We start from the raw sequence: 14,752 nt of genomic DNA on the forward strand, positions 1-14,752 counted from the left end.
CTGCAGGGCTAGATTCTGGGTGTAATTAAGTAGACACTTCAGCAAGGGGAAGAGAAGTGAAATATTGCACTGTTTTTGATCTTTGGTCATTGTTAGGTGAAGCGTTTTTCAACTGTAACTTTGGCTTGGTAAGTAGGAAAATGTTTCAAAAAACAGAGAAAAGGGAGTGGATATATGTGAGCCAATATATTGAAAAAAAGTTTGATTCTGCCTTCTCCCAAAAGGTTTGTGATACCTAACTTTGGTTATTGAAGTTCAATTTATTTTAGAATAGAATTTCTCCATTCAGCATTAAAAAAAAAAAATGTTTCTTTTAATTAAAATATTTTTTGAACGATTGCTTTTTAGGGTGGTTATGGAGAGACTTGTGAAGTCTTAATACAGTACCATCCTCGACTTTTCCAGACAATAATTCAAATGACGCAGAATGAAGATCTACGGGAAAACATGGTAATACAGTATTACATGTCTTATAGCTAAGGGGTCTGTCTGTATTGTGGACGTCTGATTGCTTAATATGAGTGTTGTGGTTAGAAGACGCTATTAGCAATTGACTGTCAGTGCCTCAGTAGTTGATCACTATCTATTTTTCTTTCCCCATGGGAAGTCTCTTTACATTATTTTAAACACAAGAATTTGGGATTAAAAGTAGGTTCTGTTTTCAGTTGGTGTTCTAACTTTGCATATTTGGCAAAGTGTTGTAGACGATTGAAAGAGCAGACTTGTTGTTAGCTTCAGTGCAAAGGTGCTGGTAGACCATTCTATAGATCCAATTATTTTGTGTAATGGGGCCTATTTAGTCATTATCTGCAGACATCCATTCTAGGATGTGTCTTGAGGCTTGAATAATCTAGAATGAACTTAAACATTCATAGTATGAGTATTCATACGTGATCTGTATGAAGTTGCCTTGTACAATTAGAGTGTAAAAGATTGCAGCTGAAATTTCATTTGGTTATTATTTCTGTAGATGAAACTACTCTTTCTTTTTTAATGGTTCTATACCTTGGTTTTGTTTGTTATTGTGAGGTAGTACAATCTAAAGCAAGGAAAAAATTTTGTTTCTTTTTTGTGTAGTGGGAAGGAAGCATGGGGTGCTTTTTCCACTTCCAATCTAGGTAGCTGGGGGTTTTTAATACATTATTTGTTCAAAAATGACCGCAAACAATTTTACAGACTGCAAATTAAAAAAAAAAATAGAATAGATTTAGTAAGGTATTGGCTACCACTTCGCTCAACTTAGCTTGCTAGAGTTTTGATGTTTTCATTTTCTTTCTAACTCCATTACTTCTGCTACGAGACTGAGGATTTATATATAGAAACAATGTTTAATTTTCTGAGACAGGGTTGGGTTTTACAGAGTGAAATGACAGAGGAGGTGAGAATTCTCAAAGTGTATGTTAGATGCATGGGGAAATGATAAAGATTGTTTAAATTAAAAGAGAAAGTAAAAGAACTAAAACAATGGAACAAAAAACCTGTGTATTGTAGAAATCAAGACAGCGAGAAAAATGGATTTTTCATCTATCTGAGTAATGGTGGAGGTGTGTGCAAAAACAATATCTTAATGAGAGGATATGCAAAACGTTCACAGATTTCACAAATTTCACGGAATATTCTGGGTTGGAAGGGACGCACAAGGATCATAGAGTCCAGCTCTTAAGTGAATGACCCATATAGGGATTGAACACATGGGCCTCGGTGTTACTATCACCATGCTCTAATTAGATAATATGTGGTATAGTTGTGTGTCACTGTGTATTTTGAAAATGGTTTTCTGTGGCCAAGTCTGAGCTGTTCTGCTCAAAGTCTTGAATGATGACCAGTTCATATTCTCTGAAAGTGATGACATGAGGAGACTGGGTATATGTTGAAGTCAGGACTCACAGTTTAAATGTCATAAGTTGTTCTTATGAATTAATAATACATGGTTAAGCATTCAGCGTTCATAGATTCTCTAATGTTAGATATCCTGCAGTACATGCATTGACACTAGAATGTATACCTTTTCAGTAATCTTTGTAAATCATAATGAAATGTTAACTGAGGTTAGATTAGATAGGTTGGACAATATACATTATTATTGCTAGATATTAATGCATGGGTGATAACGTTCTAAATAATTGATAAATTATTGTTGATCTGATGCTCCTTGATGCTATGCAGTTCCTTTTGTTTTAATCCTTCAGTTGCGCCAAGTTCTGGAACACTTATCTCAGCAGAGTGAAAGCCAGTATCTTAAAATCCTAACAAGTCTTGCTGAAGTTGCTACAACAAATGGTCACAAACTGCTTAGGTAAGTGTGAGAAGATCAAAAGTAGGTTGATAAACTATCTGGTATTTAGTGCCACTTAGTGGTTTTAATAATCTAACCTGTCTGGTCCTCAGCACGTGCTGGAGTAGATGGACCTCAAATCTGATTTGTAGGGAAGTGCCTGTTTAGATCACTGTCTTCATGAAGGCTCCAAGAAAGTAAATTGATATCCTTGTATAGCTGCTGGCACCTAGAAGCTTGAGTTGCAGAGAAATGTATTTTTTTGTTTGATTGGTTCGGCTGTGTCAACTCTAGGCAGCGAAACATTTTAGACTAAGTATCAAACAATTTCCCGCCCCCCCCCCCTTTTTTTTTCCCTTCCACATTTTTAATTTTCTGCATACTTTCTTAGTATGCTTGAGGAGAGTTTTGTTACTTCAGACACTTTCTCATGATTGCTAGTTTTGGTTGCCTTCCATGGCTACTAATGTAAATGAGGCCAAAAATTTAATCTACCGGTGTCCTGTCTCAGCAGCGCAAGCAGCGGTTACTTGGGGAGACACAGAGTAGGTAAGCATATTTATCTAGAATGCTATCCTAGTTTTTTTGGCATCTGTTTGAGGGAAACACCTGATCTGTAATTTGTTGAAACACCAGTAACATTTTACTGTTTTCAAAAGCTAACAGATTTTGATCTAACCTAAATGCTTTACTAGAAACTAAGAGAATCTTTACTGAGTTTGAGTCTGAAAGCATGAGTGGAAGTTCCTTGCTAACGTGTTCTGGATGACTTCTTAGAGAGAGGTTTAAGAGTGTTCTGTAACCAGAGAAGCCTGTCAGCATAGGTTGTAGAGGAATATGACTGAAAGTTTCTTTTTCACTGGGGCCAGGGGGCGAGAAGCCCATCAGTTAGATGGAGAATAAATAATATATTCTTACTTCTAAGTGCCTTTTCTTCCCCATGAGTCATGTTGCATTTGGATGAAGCTTGTAGATAGCAGGTCAGAACTCCTAAATGATGCTAGGAAGTTCATTACACCATTAGCTGAGTCTTATTCTGATAGGTGTTCACTTTGATGAATTAGTGCAAAAGTCTTAAACCCTTTCAATGTTTGGGATTAAAGTGCATAGACATATTAATGACATTTTGTTTCTGCAGAGATGACGTTTTGAAGGACTGTTGTTGAGCTTCAGTGTGTATCAGCTTAACTTGTAACGTATTCCTTTTTGTCTGCAGACTTCCTTAGAGCCAATAGATCTCCCACAAATAATTTTGGATAAAGTGTAAAACCATTATGCAGGAAAGGGCTTCAAACTTGTTCTCTATAGGTACGTTGTCAGAAGCTGTCGTAGATGGATTAGATCATATGAGGCAGTATTTGTTTCTGTTGGTGTCTTCAGAGGTAAATTAAACTAATTGTTGTCTAGATTTGATTTATTACTGTTACTCTCTATTGAGCTGCCTTAGTATGGCTGTAGAAACAGTATCTATGTGCCTGTACTGTCTCTCAGTTTGAGCTGCTGTGTGTTCCTGTATTGCTGCGTGCAGTTGGCCTAGCGATGGCTGAAGACAAGATGAAAGTCTTGCATTGCATTGGATGAGGAGTCATTTCAAGAGATGGCTGTAGAGTGTCCTGTGGACTTTTACTGGCCCACTTCTCTTTTGGTACTTTGTAATATGTCACAACAGAATTGTAATGCAAAAAGAAAATAATTCCAAGACACAGTTTCAAAAAAACTGTGTCTCTGTTCTCTCCAGTTCTGTTTCCTGTCAGAAGCAGTGAATTTCTACTTTAACAAAGTATTTCTCAGTTGCTTTGTTATACAGAATGAGGATTAAGGTGGTACTTGGTGAATATAGGTACTCTGAGCTTGGGCCTCTTTACTTTGTCTCCTTCTTCTGACAAAAGTATGTAAAATGTACTCTGTACCTGAAAACCTCCAATAATGATATTTTTGCATGGCTGAACTAGTCTCATCACTGTTTGTTTCCTGGATTCTAACCTGCAGTCCATTGCTTTTGGATTTGTCTTTATTTAGTTCAAAAGTGTCTAAAGTTTGTTTTTTGTAATGCTTCTAGCAAGTAGGCAGGGGTGCCACTAAACTTCTGCTTGAGGACTTCTGCCCTGAGTACCAGCAAGGACCCTGTTCAGTTAGAATTACCTTCGTTGTATATTTCCTCTTTCCAAGAAATAATTGAAGTGTGACATGATTGGGTCTTGCTGGTGCAGGTTACGCCTAGCTGAATGTTTACAAACATTCCAGTAAAAGCTTCAGTAAGCTATTAAAAAACTTAAAGGTTTTTATATATATGTGGGTCCTTTTCCTGGAGACCAGACTTAAGTGGAAATTTCACTAGGCAAACACTGCTGCTGGGAGATGATAGACTGCAACTGAAACATTAGTTGGTTTTTTTTTTTTTTTCCTTTTTAAGTTATCTTCTTGAGTTAGGTTCTTGTATTCACAGATTCTTTTGGTGTATAAGCAAAGGTTTCATAAATGGTAATTTGTGGCTGTGACCAGAGCTGCTGGTAATTCAATTACAGATCGCTAGTCAGAGGATTTTCTTTACCTGGTTAGGAATTAACATTCCCACTGTTGCACTCCTTACTCTTTGTGTTCCTTTCTTATACTGATCTACTGAAAACTTTGCTGGTTAAAGTGTAGATTGTGACAATGAAGTCATATTTTGTTAGTTTAGTAAAATTCTTAATGTATTGCTTTTTAAAATTAACAACTTCACTGTCAGTCATCAAAATGTAGTGCTGAAAACAAGTCTCTTGCTTTTACCGATGACGTAGGGTGAATAGGTCATGATAAATGTTACAACTACCTACGTTTAGGGTTTGTGAATTAACAGGTTATTAATTGCATCAGAGGTTTACAGCAGCCTCTGAGATGTCAGTTTTCTGGTGTTTACTGATTTTATGGTTAGAAAGCATGCTTTTAAGTTGTAAGTACTTTAAGGATAGATTTGAGTATATACTCACTTTTGTAATATTTATAAATTAGTAGATTTTGATAGAAAAATAATTTCTTGCAGGCATAAAACTTTTAGTGTGTTTATTGGATAGATAAATAACATACTGGTGCTTTTGTTTAGTGTCTTTTAGGTGAATGTTTTTCTTGAGTAGAAGTAGTGGCATCTTTACCATGGTGATCCCTTAGTGGATTGAGGTAGTTAAGGGGCATTTAGAATAACAGCTGGTGAGGATGGGCTGTGGCAGCATATCTGATAAGTCACTATGCTTTTACCATGGGATGCTCTCTTTTCTAAATTGAAAACCATTGTCATCTGGATATCCCAACTTGTTTCATATGCTGAGATCCTTACTGTAGCAAACTTGAATTTCCTGCTGGCGGTTCATAAGAAGTGTACGTGTGTGTAAAAACAAATGAAGTGTTTTGCAAGATCTGGAATTTGCTGTTTTAACTACTAGTTAAAATTGTATGTACATGTTAGTAAAATTATAGTGCTTATATTTGACTTTTGGGGCTGGTGCAGGAAATAGAAGTTAAAATTCACTAGGGTTTAAAGCTTAGGGGTTTTTTCTAGCATGTGTATCAGACCCTGCCATTAGATTGCTTACTCCTTAATATACTAAATTGTTCCATCTAGGAGAAGAAACTTAACATTCCATTTTTTTCCCCCAGCTTGTCAAGTAATTATGAAGCTCAAATGAAGAGTCTCTTAAGGATCGTGAGGATATTTTGCCATGTCTTTCGCATTGGCCCATCCTCTCCCAGTAATGGAAATGACATGGGCTACAATGGAAATAAAACTCCAAGAAGTCAGGTGTTCAAGGTCAGAAAAGTATATGATGTTGTTAGGAAGATAGACGTTAAAGAGATGAATTTCACAAAGCATGCATTCATTAATCAGACATCTCATGAACAGGAAGTAAGTTTGGTTGATGTCCCTATCCCTTCTTAAGTTAAACCTACCTCTTTTCTTCTCTTTTATTATTTTTTACCCACTACATTCATTTAACCCCTGATGCACATCTCATCTTATGATCTCTGTTTATTTCTTATTTAATAGGTTGTTTATTAGATGTTGAAAATTTAGTTACCCAGCTGATTTTCATAAACTTTGTTTTTATTTCTATTTAAGAGTGTAGTAATCTCTAAATGTAGTAATATTAATATGGTAGACTATATTCATGTAATTTCAGAACGATAGTTGGAGATTCACTGCGAGTTCTGATCATTCAGTTTTATCCAGCTTCTCAAGACAAATGGAAACAATTGAAATCTTGATCTGTGTGTTGTTTTCACTGTGACCATGAAGTCTTTATTATTACGTGCTTTGAAACATATCAGCTTACTACTACCCTTGCAAGGTTATTGATTTGTAGCTGTTTCCAAACACATGCTTTAGGTGCTTGCAGTTTAGTTGTTTAATTTCTGAAAGTGTCTGGTTTTTTTATGTTTGTTTTTATGTTGCACTCTGGATTTAAGCTATAAGCTGCCCAGAGCAGTTACATTTTTATTTAAGACTTTTTAAAAGCCTTTTGGTTCATTATAACCTCTAATTAGCGTCCGGAGAAAGAGTCACACACTCTTCTCTAAGAGAAATTCTTTTTAATTTAGTAAGGAAAATAAGATATTTTGACAAAAAGTTTTTACAAGAGTAAAATACAACCAAGAAAAAGCATTTCACTAAAACATTCAGCACAAAGACCCATTCTACAAGAAACACCCACTAAAAACAATCAGTATACTAGCTTTAGTAAAACACAGTGCATTGATTTTAGGTTACCCACAAGAGAAGAAAGAAAAGTAAACGAAGAAAACAGATTGAAAGAGTAAAGAAAGAGGGAAGTAGAGAGGGGAAAGAAAAATGGTCACATGGTGCAGGCAGCAGGAGAAGAGAGAGAGAGAGAAAAGGAAAAAATAGTTACCAACAAGATCTGATGGTTCACATGGTGAACATGGCTTTTCAATTCCACATAATTTCAGAACTCACTATGAAACAAACAAAACCATTCAATTGCAATTTGCAAAGGAAATGGTATTTCAGCAGAATCACTCATCTGTGTGCCCAAACTACTTTGTATGCTGAAAGAATTGTTTCTCAGTTTAATGTGGAGTTAAGTCTTGTGCAGTGAACTTACATTACACAACTGCCGCGGTTGTCCCAGAAAATATCAATAATTCTTAAGTGTGTGAAAACCACATCTACATTTTTAATAAATAAGCAAAATGTATACTACTGTTGCATTAGCTAACATTTCAGGATGATTTAGAAGTCATTATTGCAGTTATTATAATTTATTTATTTAGAAGTGTTAAAACCTTCATTAGGACCACTGTTGCCTCCATGATGTTTAAAAGATTGATTTCAATTTCAAGCTCAAAAATATAAAACTGCTGATGAGAACTTGTTTGGGCTCACAGGTCTGGCAATGCTAAGGTAATCAACAGTTGTGGCTGTTAGTCTGTTCTTTCCTGAATTTTACAGTGACTGGGAAGTGGGAGATCACACATAGTGCTGAGTGAGTTGGGGGACTTCCAGTTCTCTCTTATTCCTGCCTTTCCTTTTCCTTTTTCGTTCTTTCCTTGAAAACATGGTTGTGATTGTCTCTTTTGCCTTTTGGGAGGAGGGAAAAAACCCCACTATATGTTTAGATTATTGCAATGGTTTGCAAGCTGCTTGAAGACCTGACAGTTGTATCTCTTCATTGGTACCAGTTCTTGCATGTGTGACGTGCAGGTTAGCGACACAGAATTCCTTTTCTAGTTTTTGGTTTATTTGCATTTTCTTGAATATAGATAGTCTAACTGGTTAGTATGGACTATTAAGGAAACTGCAGAGATTGTTGCTACAAAATGGGTGTTAAATCTGTGTTAAAGAAGTCAACATGGAACTTCAAGATTTTAAATTTGAGATCTGTATTGAAAATTTTAGAAGTCAGTAGCTTGAAATTGGAGTTTGCTGCTGATCTTAGAATTCAGTTGTGGATATAAATGTTGCAGGTAACTTGACTTTTGATACGTTTCTGACATAAACCATCAGGCTATGGTTCATGTCCCATGTAAGGTGCTGAGTACTTTCCAGAGCAAAAGAAAGTGATACAGTTCTCCACCCACTTCTTTGAATGCTGTTTGAGTGCTCACTAGACTGTAGGCTTGCAAAACAAGCCCTTACACCCCTTGTGGCCTTCTTTTACGCTCAGGCCTTCTTCTCCTCCATACACCTAGGAGCAAATGTGTAGTGATGGAATTGTACCAGGTTTTAATGTTATTAGTTTTGAGCAGGGTGTAGTGAATAAAGAGTGCCTTTGTTAAAATAAAATGCACAGCTTTAAAAATTGATTTGTGATTCTGATGATACTTGTTTCATAAAGCTAGATGTTAGTGACCCTTACTCTGAGACATCTGGGATACTATCAAAATGAACTGTATGATCTCACACTCTACGTAAAGCACATTCCTATTAGATACGTGCATTGGTTTGAATCTCCGTGGTGTTGTCTGGAGTTCGCTCCATCTTCTTGGTAGAGGGAGCTTCTTTGTCCAGGTCTTTAAAAAAGAACTCTCTTACTCTGGCAACTCAACCTGTGTATTATTGTTTCTCTGCTTGACTGCAGCGGTCAGGCAGTAGTGTGCTGTGTAATAACCATGAGGCCAAACTCTGTTATGTAGTTCGATTCTGTAGTCCTTCTATAGTTCTTTCTAAATTACTTTATCTTTCTTCCATCTGCTGCTTGATTATTTTTCTTCTATATGAAATTTTCTTTGTGCTCTTTGGCTACAAGTACAGAATTTTTATGAGTATTTGACTTACCTCTAACATGACCTCTGAAGGATCACATAAAGCTTTAAAATGTGCCTTGTACCTACTTGCCCAAGCAGCATTATCACATTATTATTATCTAATGTCAACATCTGTTTTGTCATGTGTTTATTACAGCCACTGGAACTGCTCTGGCATTCTCTAGATGAATGGCTTGTTCTTATAGCTACGGAGCTTATGAAAAACAAAAGGAACTCTGCCAACATTACTTCTATTTTACTGAAGCAAAAAGGATCAGATCACCAGGATGCTGTTCCTGCACCTTCCTTTGCCACTGCAGGAACTGAGGGAACAAAAGACCTATCTACTGATGCTGTCGAGTTAAAAGCATATGATGTTGCTGGGAAGCAGGAAGCTTGTGCTGATTGCCAGGATGTTATCTCCATGACAGCAAACAGGCTAAGTGCTGTCATTCAAGCCTTCTATATGTGCTGCTCCTGTCAGATGCCTCAGGGGTAAGGAGAGGATTCATTTTTGTTATCCAGAATATTACCATTTTAGAATCACACACACTTTCTTGGAAGAATGTTGGTGCTGACCACATTATATTACTGACAGTCAAGGGTATGTTTAATGCTTTCACTTGTTCAGTTATTTGAATGCTTTTTTTTTTTCTGGCTCTAATGGCACCAAACAGCGCTGCTGCTGCCTGTGAGTGTAGCTGCACTGGGACAATTTTTGTATTAAATGTCTAATGGCTTTTTGTAATCGTGCAATATACTTGGAGGTAATAGAATTTTGATCTCTAGAAACTTAGCTGTATTTGCTGTTGGTTCTTAATGTGAAAATTATCCCTGCATTTAATATGACTATCCAACAAGAACAGCTGTAAGCTCAGAAAAAAAAAAAGTGAACTATCTTTGTGTATGAAAATGATGGCTGGGGCAAAACTTGACTCTATTGCAGAAGTTTATAACAAGGAGAGTTCAATCTCAAAAAACCCAGTCATTTGGAATCCAGTCCCAGCTTGACAAACATGTAGTTTTGTGTGGAACAGACACTGCAACTTAGGTAAATTTAGTGTCTGGTTTAAACAGAAAACAAGTGTGTCCACTGTAACTGAGGTCTCAGTCAGGCCAAGATTTTTATGGATTATATTTGTGAACTTGCAAGGAAAGGATCCTTTGGTCCTTGTGACTGCAGGATTAGATAAGTATGGTGGTATTACAAGCTCTCTGAGGAATCAAGAAGCAAGGTTCATACTACATGACAACTCTTATTCCTGACCACTTTGAGGGTTTTTCTTTCTCTGACAAACTGAGTGGAATAAAAGCATTCAAGTTGACCAGTAATGTTTGTCTGGGGCATACTCCTCTGTGGACATTCTGGAAGACGATTTAGGGACCAGCATGTTCCACAAACACCTCAGTAGTTTCACTTTTAATTTTCCTCCATCTTGAAAAAGGAACTGCTGTTTAGCCATTTCCGTTGATATAAGATAAAATGCAGTTTTGTTGACAGCAGCCAAATGAAGAGCAGAAATGTTTACAGAAGTGATTAAGTACATTGCCTCTGCCACCATCCATCTCTTTGTACCAAAATTCAGTCATCAAGGTGACTGTTTCCCTGCGTCCAGGGGACTTGCTGATATGCCTTGCCCTGTAGGTCTGTCCCAAAGCATAATTTATGCTTCATGTTAAGGAGAACTCCCACAGACACTACATAAGTTTGGGAGTTACTGTCATGGAAGTCAGGAGCATAAGGATTGTTTCAATAACCACTGAGAGAACTCCCTGGGATGTGGAAAAGAAGGCTGAATTTTGTGTTGCTTTAGAGCTTTTCAGAGCTGTGTAGAGAATACAAAGATCTGAGACTTGCTCTGTATTACTAAAGTTTTTATATTAATAGTGTTACCTAAGATCAGGAGCCAAAAAGTTACCAGGCAATTAATAGTAGAGAAAAGGTAGAGAGCAGTTTCAGTAGAAGGCCTTCAACCATCATGGGGGTACAGAGATGTCCCCCTCCATGTCCAGGGGGGTTCCACAATTTAAGGTATTAGTCCATCCAATCCCAGATCGATCTGCCCCCCAGATCATCCCAGTTCTGCCCCTCAGCACGCCCCTCTGGAAATTGAGTTAGGGGTCTTTAACACCCCCTCTTCCTTGTCTTCCTCTTCATCACAGCACGTCCAGTCCTTGGAGCTCCTCCAAAGTTCTGGGATTTTGAAGGATGCTTTGACTATGATGTATCTTGTTATTCAAGCCAGGGTGCAAATGTTCTTAAACAGAAAGAAGGCCTACCTTGAGAGAAGTGTAAACAAGATAAGGGAATTTAGAAAGTTAGATATGAAATGGTGTATTAGGGTTGCATAAATGTGTAAACTACTGTGCTAAAGTGTGAGCTAACTACAGCTACTTCTAAAATCTACAAAAAGCTAAAAATCAAAAAAATCCATAGGCATAAATAGGAGTAAATGGTGTAACTCAATACCACTGCCATCTTCAAATAATGTTTGAAATTATAACAAACTGTGTTTTCAGACAAAATGTTTTAAAATGGCTCTAAATATAGATTTGAGTGTCGTTATATTTAGTGGAAGAGAGTAAGCAAAGCTCATAGCTTTCCATTGTTCCTGATAATACATACAATGAACAAGAATATAGAAGGATTCAATAGGAAAATATGTATCTCCCTTAGCTTGAGCTTTTCTTGTGCATATAGTTAGTAACGGTAATGTTGCATGACCCTCTTGGTTATTGGCATTTTTGGCTTTTCTATTAGTTTATTATGAGATCTTAATGCTGTTGAGTATTTAGTTTCATGATGACTATTTAAACAATATCAGTTTCTAGTTGTGCAGTATTTTATTTAAAAAATTTATATTATTATTTATAATTATATAAATATATTATATATTTATATTTATATTATTATATTATTATTTATATTTATATTATTTATATTAAATAATAATTTATATTAAAAAAAAGGAAACAGTTTATGTAATTCAAATTATTTTCAATTTCACTAACCAAAAGCATCATATGATTTTTGAACAGGATGACGTCACCTCGTTTTATAGAATTTGTTTGTAAACACGATGATGTCCTTAAGTGTTTTGTTAACCGGTAAGCTTCAACAAATATGGGTTTTGTATTCCACCTCTCTGCCCGGCCACCTTCCCCTTCAATAAGTCAAACTGATTTCTTTTCTTCTTACTGAGTTGTATTTTTAGGTTTTTGTTGTAACCTTTGTACTATATGCACTTTAATGGTCCTGCCAAATTCAAGGGAGTATAGATTAATGATTCAGAGCTCATAATTAAATGAACTCTTTTACATATTTAAATTATTTATTTGTAAGATTCTGTGGGATTTTGTGAAAAAAATATTTCACAGAGCAACAGAATAATTTCTTTAATGGATCCTTTCCTCATATTTATTCCAAATAAAGACTTCACTTTTGAGGCAGATGAAAACTTTCATTCTTCCTCCAATATGTGACTTCCTAAAGGAGTCTAAACCATCTTTTTACAGTTGACTGTTCCCAGAGTTTCTCTGGGACTGCTTCTGTGTGGGAAGCTGCTTCCAATCCTCCCATGTTTTGCAGATGAGGTATTTGAAAATGAGAAAAAATGACAAAGTAGAAGTGTCTGTTAAAACCTTTTTATATGACTAATTGCCTTGTTTCTTTATGTGAAATTTTTGTATCATGAAGCATTATTATTAAATGTCTTAACAGGCTTCTAACCTATTTTTCTTTCAGAAACCCCAAAATAATTTTTGATCACTTTCATTTTCTTCTTGAGTGTCCTGAACTGATGTCCAGATTTATGCACATCATAAAAGCTCAGGTAAGTGTCAGGAGATGCTTAGTTACAACTTCTGTGAATATACAAAGGGTATTTTGTTTAAAAATAATATTTAAAGAAATTCCATTTGGGGAGGATGGAAGAACTAAGTGTGGCCTCTAGTGCTTCTGAATGTGGGATATTGGAAGATCAGATTAAACAGGCATGGTAGCCAGATTTCTGTACTTGTAGTTCTTTAAAATACATATGTGAATCCATTTGAGATAACTGATGTTAGATATGCCTTACGAGTCCAACTTTCAGTTAAACAAAGCTAAATTTCTATTTTTGAATCTATTAGTGCACATCTAATAGATTGGACTTTAAAATGCTGTACTTTTTCCCTAATTCCCCTGATGTAATCTTACATTTTGAGACAAACCAGAGGATAAGTACACCACTATTAGTTGATTTGGCCATAGTTAATTAGTGACAGCTCCTTTAGTGAAACATCATGTTGTCTTGTTACAGTTTGCTCTGTTTCCCGCCATTTCTTTTTGTTTCTTTGTTTTGTCTCTTTTCTTATTCAAGTGAAATTATAAACTCATTTCTCAGTTTGACATTGGACATGAATTCAAGATTAGAGAGTTATTCTAGGGTAGACCAGTGTAGTTACATTAAAAAATTAGCACGCAAACTCCCGTGTGGAAGTTGGCTCGTGTACATAACGCTGTAGTCTTAGGCATCTGCCATGTTTTCATTACTGTGCTGTGCATGTGCTCTATTACAAATGAAGATGGTATTTGGGTGATAATGAGCTGGTTGGAACTCCTTCCTTTAGCACACACTAGTTTACTTTTGATTTGTTCTCCATTAGAAAGATTCCTTACACTAAAAGAGTTTTGGTCAACTATTTTGGTCAAATACCAAATTTTCTGACAGCAAAGGTAAAGTTCCTCTACCCAACCATAACACCCTCTTCCCCAATAATTGTGGAAAGTCTTTATTTTCTTCTTTGTGAACAGTACAGTGTTTTATTTTTAAAGGTACATTGTTTCTAGTAATCCGGTCCCATTTGTGGGACAATGGTGTAGGTGTATTGTTTATTCATTCTTTGGTTGAAATCTGTGGGTTTGAAATTCATTGCCTGTGAATAATGAAGAGATCCTGAGAACTGACACCCCGTTTGTCAGGTCAGCTAAGTGTACGTACTGTGAATTGCGATGGATGAGAAAGATATGAGACGATGTCCTGTCTTGGAAGAGCTGCAAAATGTCATCTCAATCCTGAGTCAAACAAGCTAGAACCTTCTCACCTAGGAGTTCCTTTGGAAGGTTTCTGGTTCCTTTGAGTTGACTTTACTGCCAGTAGACTTTACTACAAGTAGGGCTTGTTTATATCCCTTGTGCTTCTGTGCTCAGCTGTGGTTGACTATCAGTAGTATTACAGAAGCCAGTGACTTATTTCTTCTCTAGAGTGCTTCACACCCACTCCTTCCCTGTAAGAAGTTTTGTGCTGTTTTTCTCTTGTGTGGAGAACTTTGATAGCAATTTCTGCATAACTGGTGGTCCAGTCTTCCGTATACCCAGCTTCAGCATACCAAACTTCATCAAGCACTTAAGGGCATGTTTATTCTCTTCCCCAAATACTGTATAGCTTATTGAGGTAACTCGGCACATCTCAAAAATTAGTGGAGAAGTCTGCATAACTGTTTTCCAGTCATGCTTATGAGAGATTAATTATTCGGTGAAATGCATCTACATAATATGGTTTACACTTTGTTTTGTAGCCATTTAAAGATCGCTGTGAGTGGTTCTATGAACATCTGCATGCTGGGCAGCCAGATTCGGACATGGTGCACAGACCTGTCAATGAAAATGACATTCTTTTGGTTCACAGAGGTATTGTGTTATAAATGGAATTAGTATATCTTTGAAATACATTGAAATATAACAAATTAAGATGAAAA

The 14,752-nt window shown here is 36.3% G+C and overlaps 1 protein-coding gene across 5 annotated transcripts in view; it reads left to right on the forward strand.

Annotated features, from left to right (window-relative positions):
- The window catches only part of HACE1 (HECT domain and ankyrin repeat containing E3 ubiquitin protein ligase 1), a 48,747-nt gene that overhangs the window by 15,499 nt on the left and 18,496 nt on the right, over nucleotides 1-14,752 (forward strand). For 4 of the 5 annotated variants that reach the window (XM_032682834.1, XM_032682837.1, XM_032682836.1 and 1 more), the window contains 7 exons: nucleotides 349-450; nucleotides 2,190-2,296; nucleotides 5,909-6,155; nucleotides 9,171-9,508; nucleotides 12,053-12,121; nucleotides 12,759-12,846; nucleotides 14,573-14,684. In XM_032682834.1, coding sequence (XP_032538725.1) covers nucleotides 349-450; nucleotides 2,190-2,296; nucleotides 5,909-6,155; nucleotides 9,171-9,508; nucleotides 12,053-12,121; nucleotides 12,759-12,846; nucleotides 14,573-14,684 — 1,063 coding nt within the window. The remainder of the gene's footprint in view (nucleotides 1-348; nucleotides 451-2,189; nucleotides 2,297-5,908; nucleotides 6,156-9,170; nucleotides 9,509-12,052; nucleotides 12,122-12,758; nucleotides 12,847-14,572; nucleotides 14,685-14,752) is intronic. The other variant, XM_032682835.1, reaches the window with a different exon arrangement.

The sequence above is a fragment of the Chiroxiphia lanceolata genome, chromosome 3 (assembly GCF_009829145.1).
Source record: "Chiroxiphia lanceolata isolate bChiLan1 chromosome 3, bChiLan1.pri, whole genome shotgun sequence".
Taxonomy (NCBI): Eukaryota; Metazoa; Chordata; class Aves; order Passeriformes; family Pipridae; genus Chiroxiphia; species Chiroxiphia lanceolata.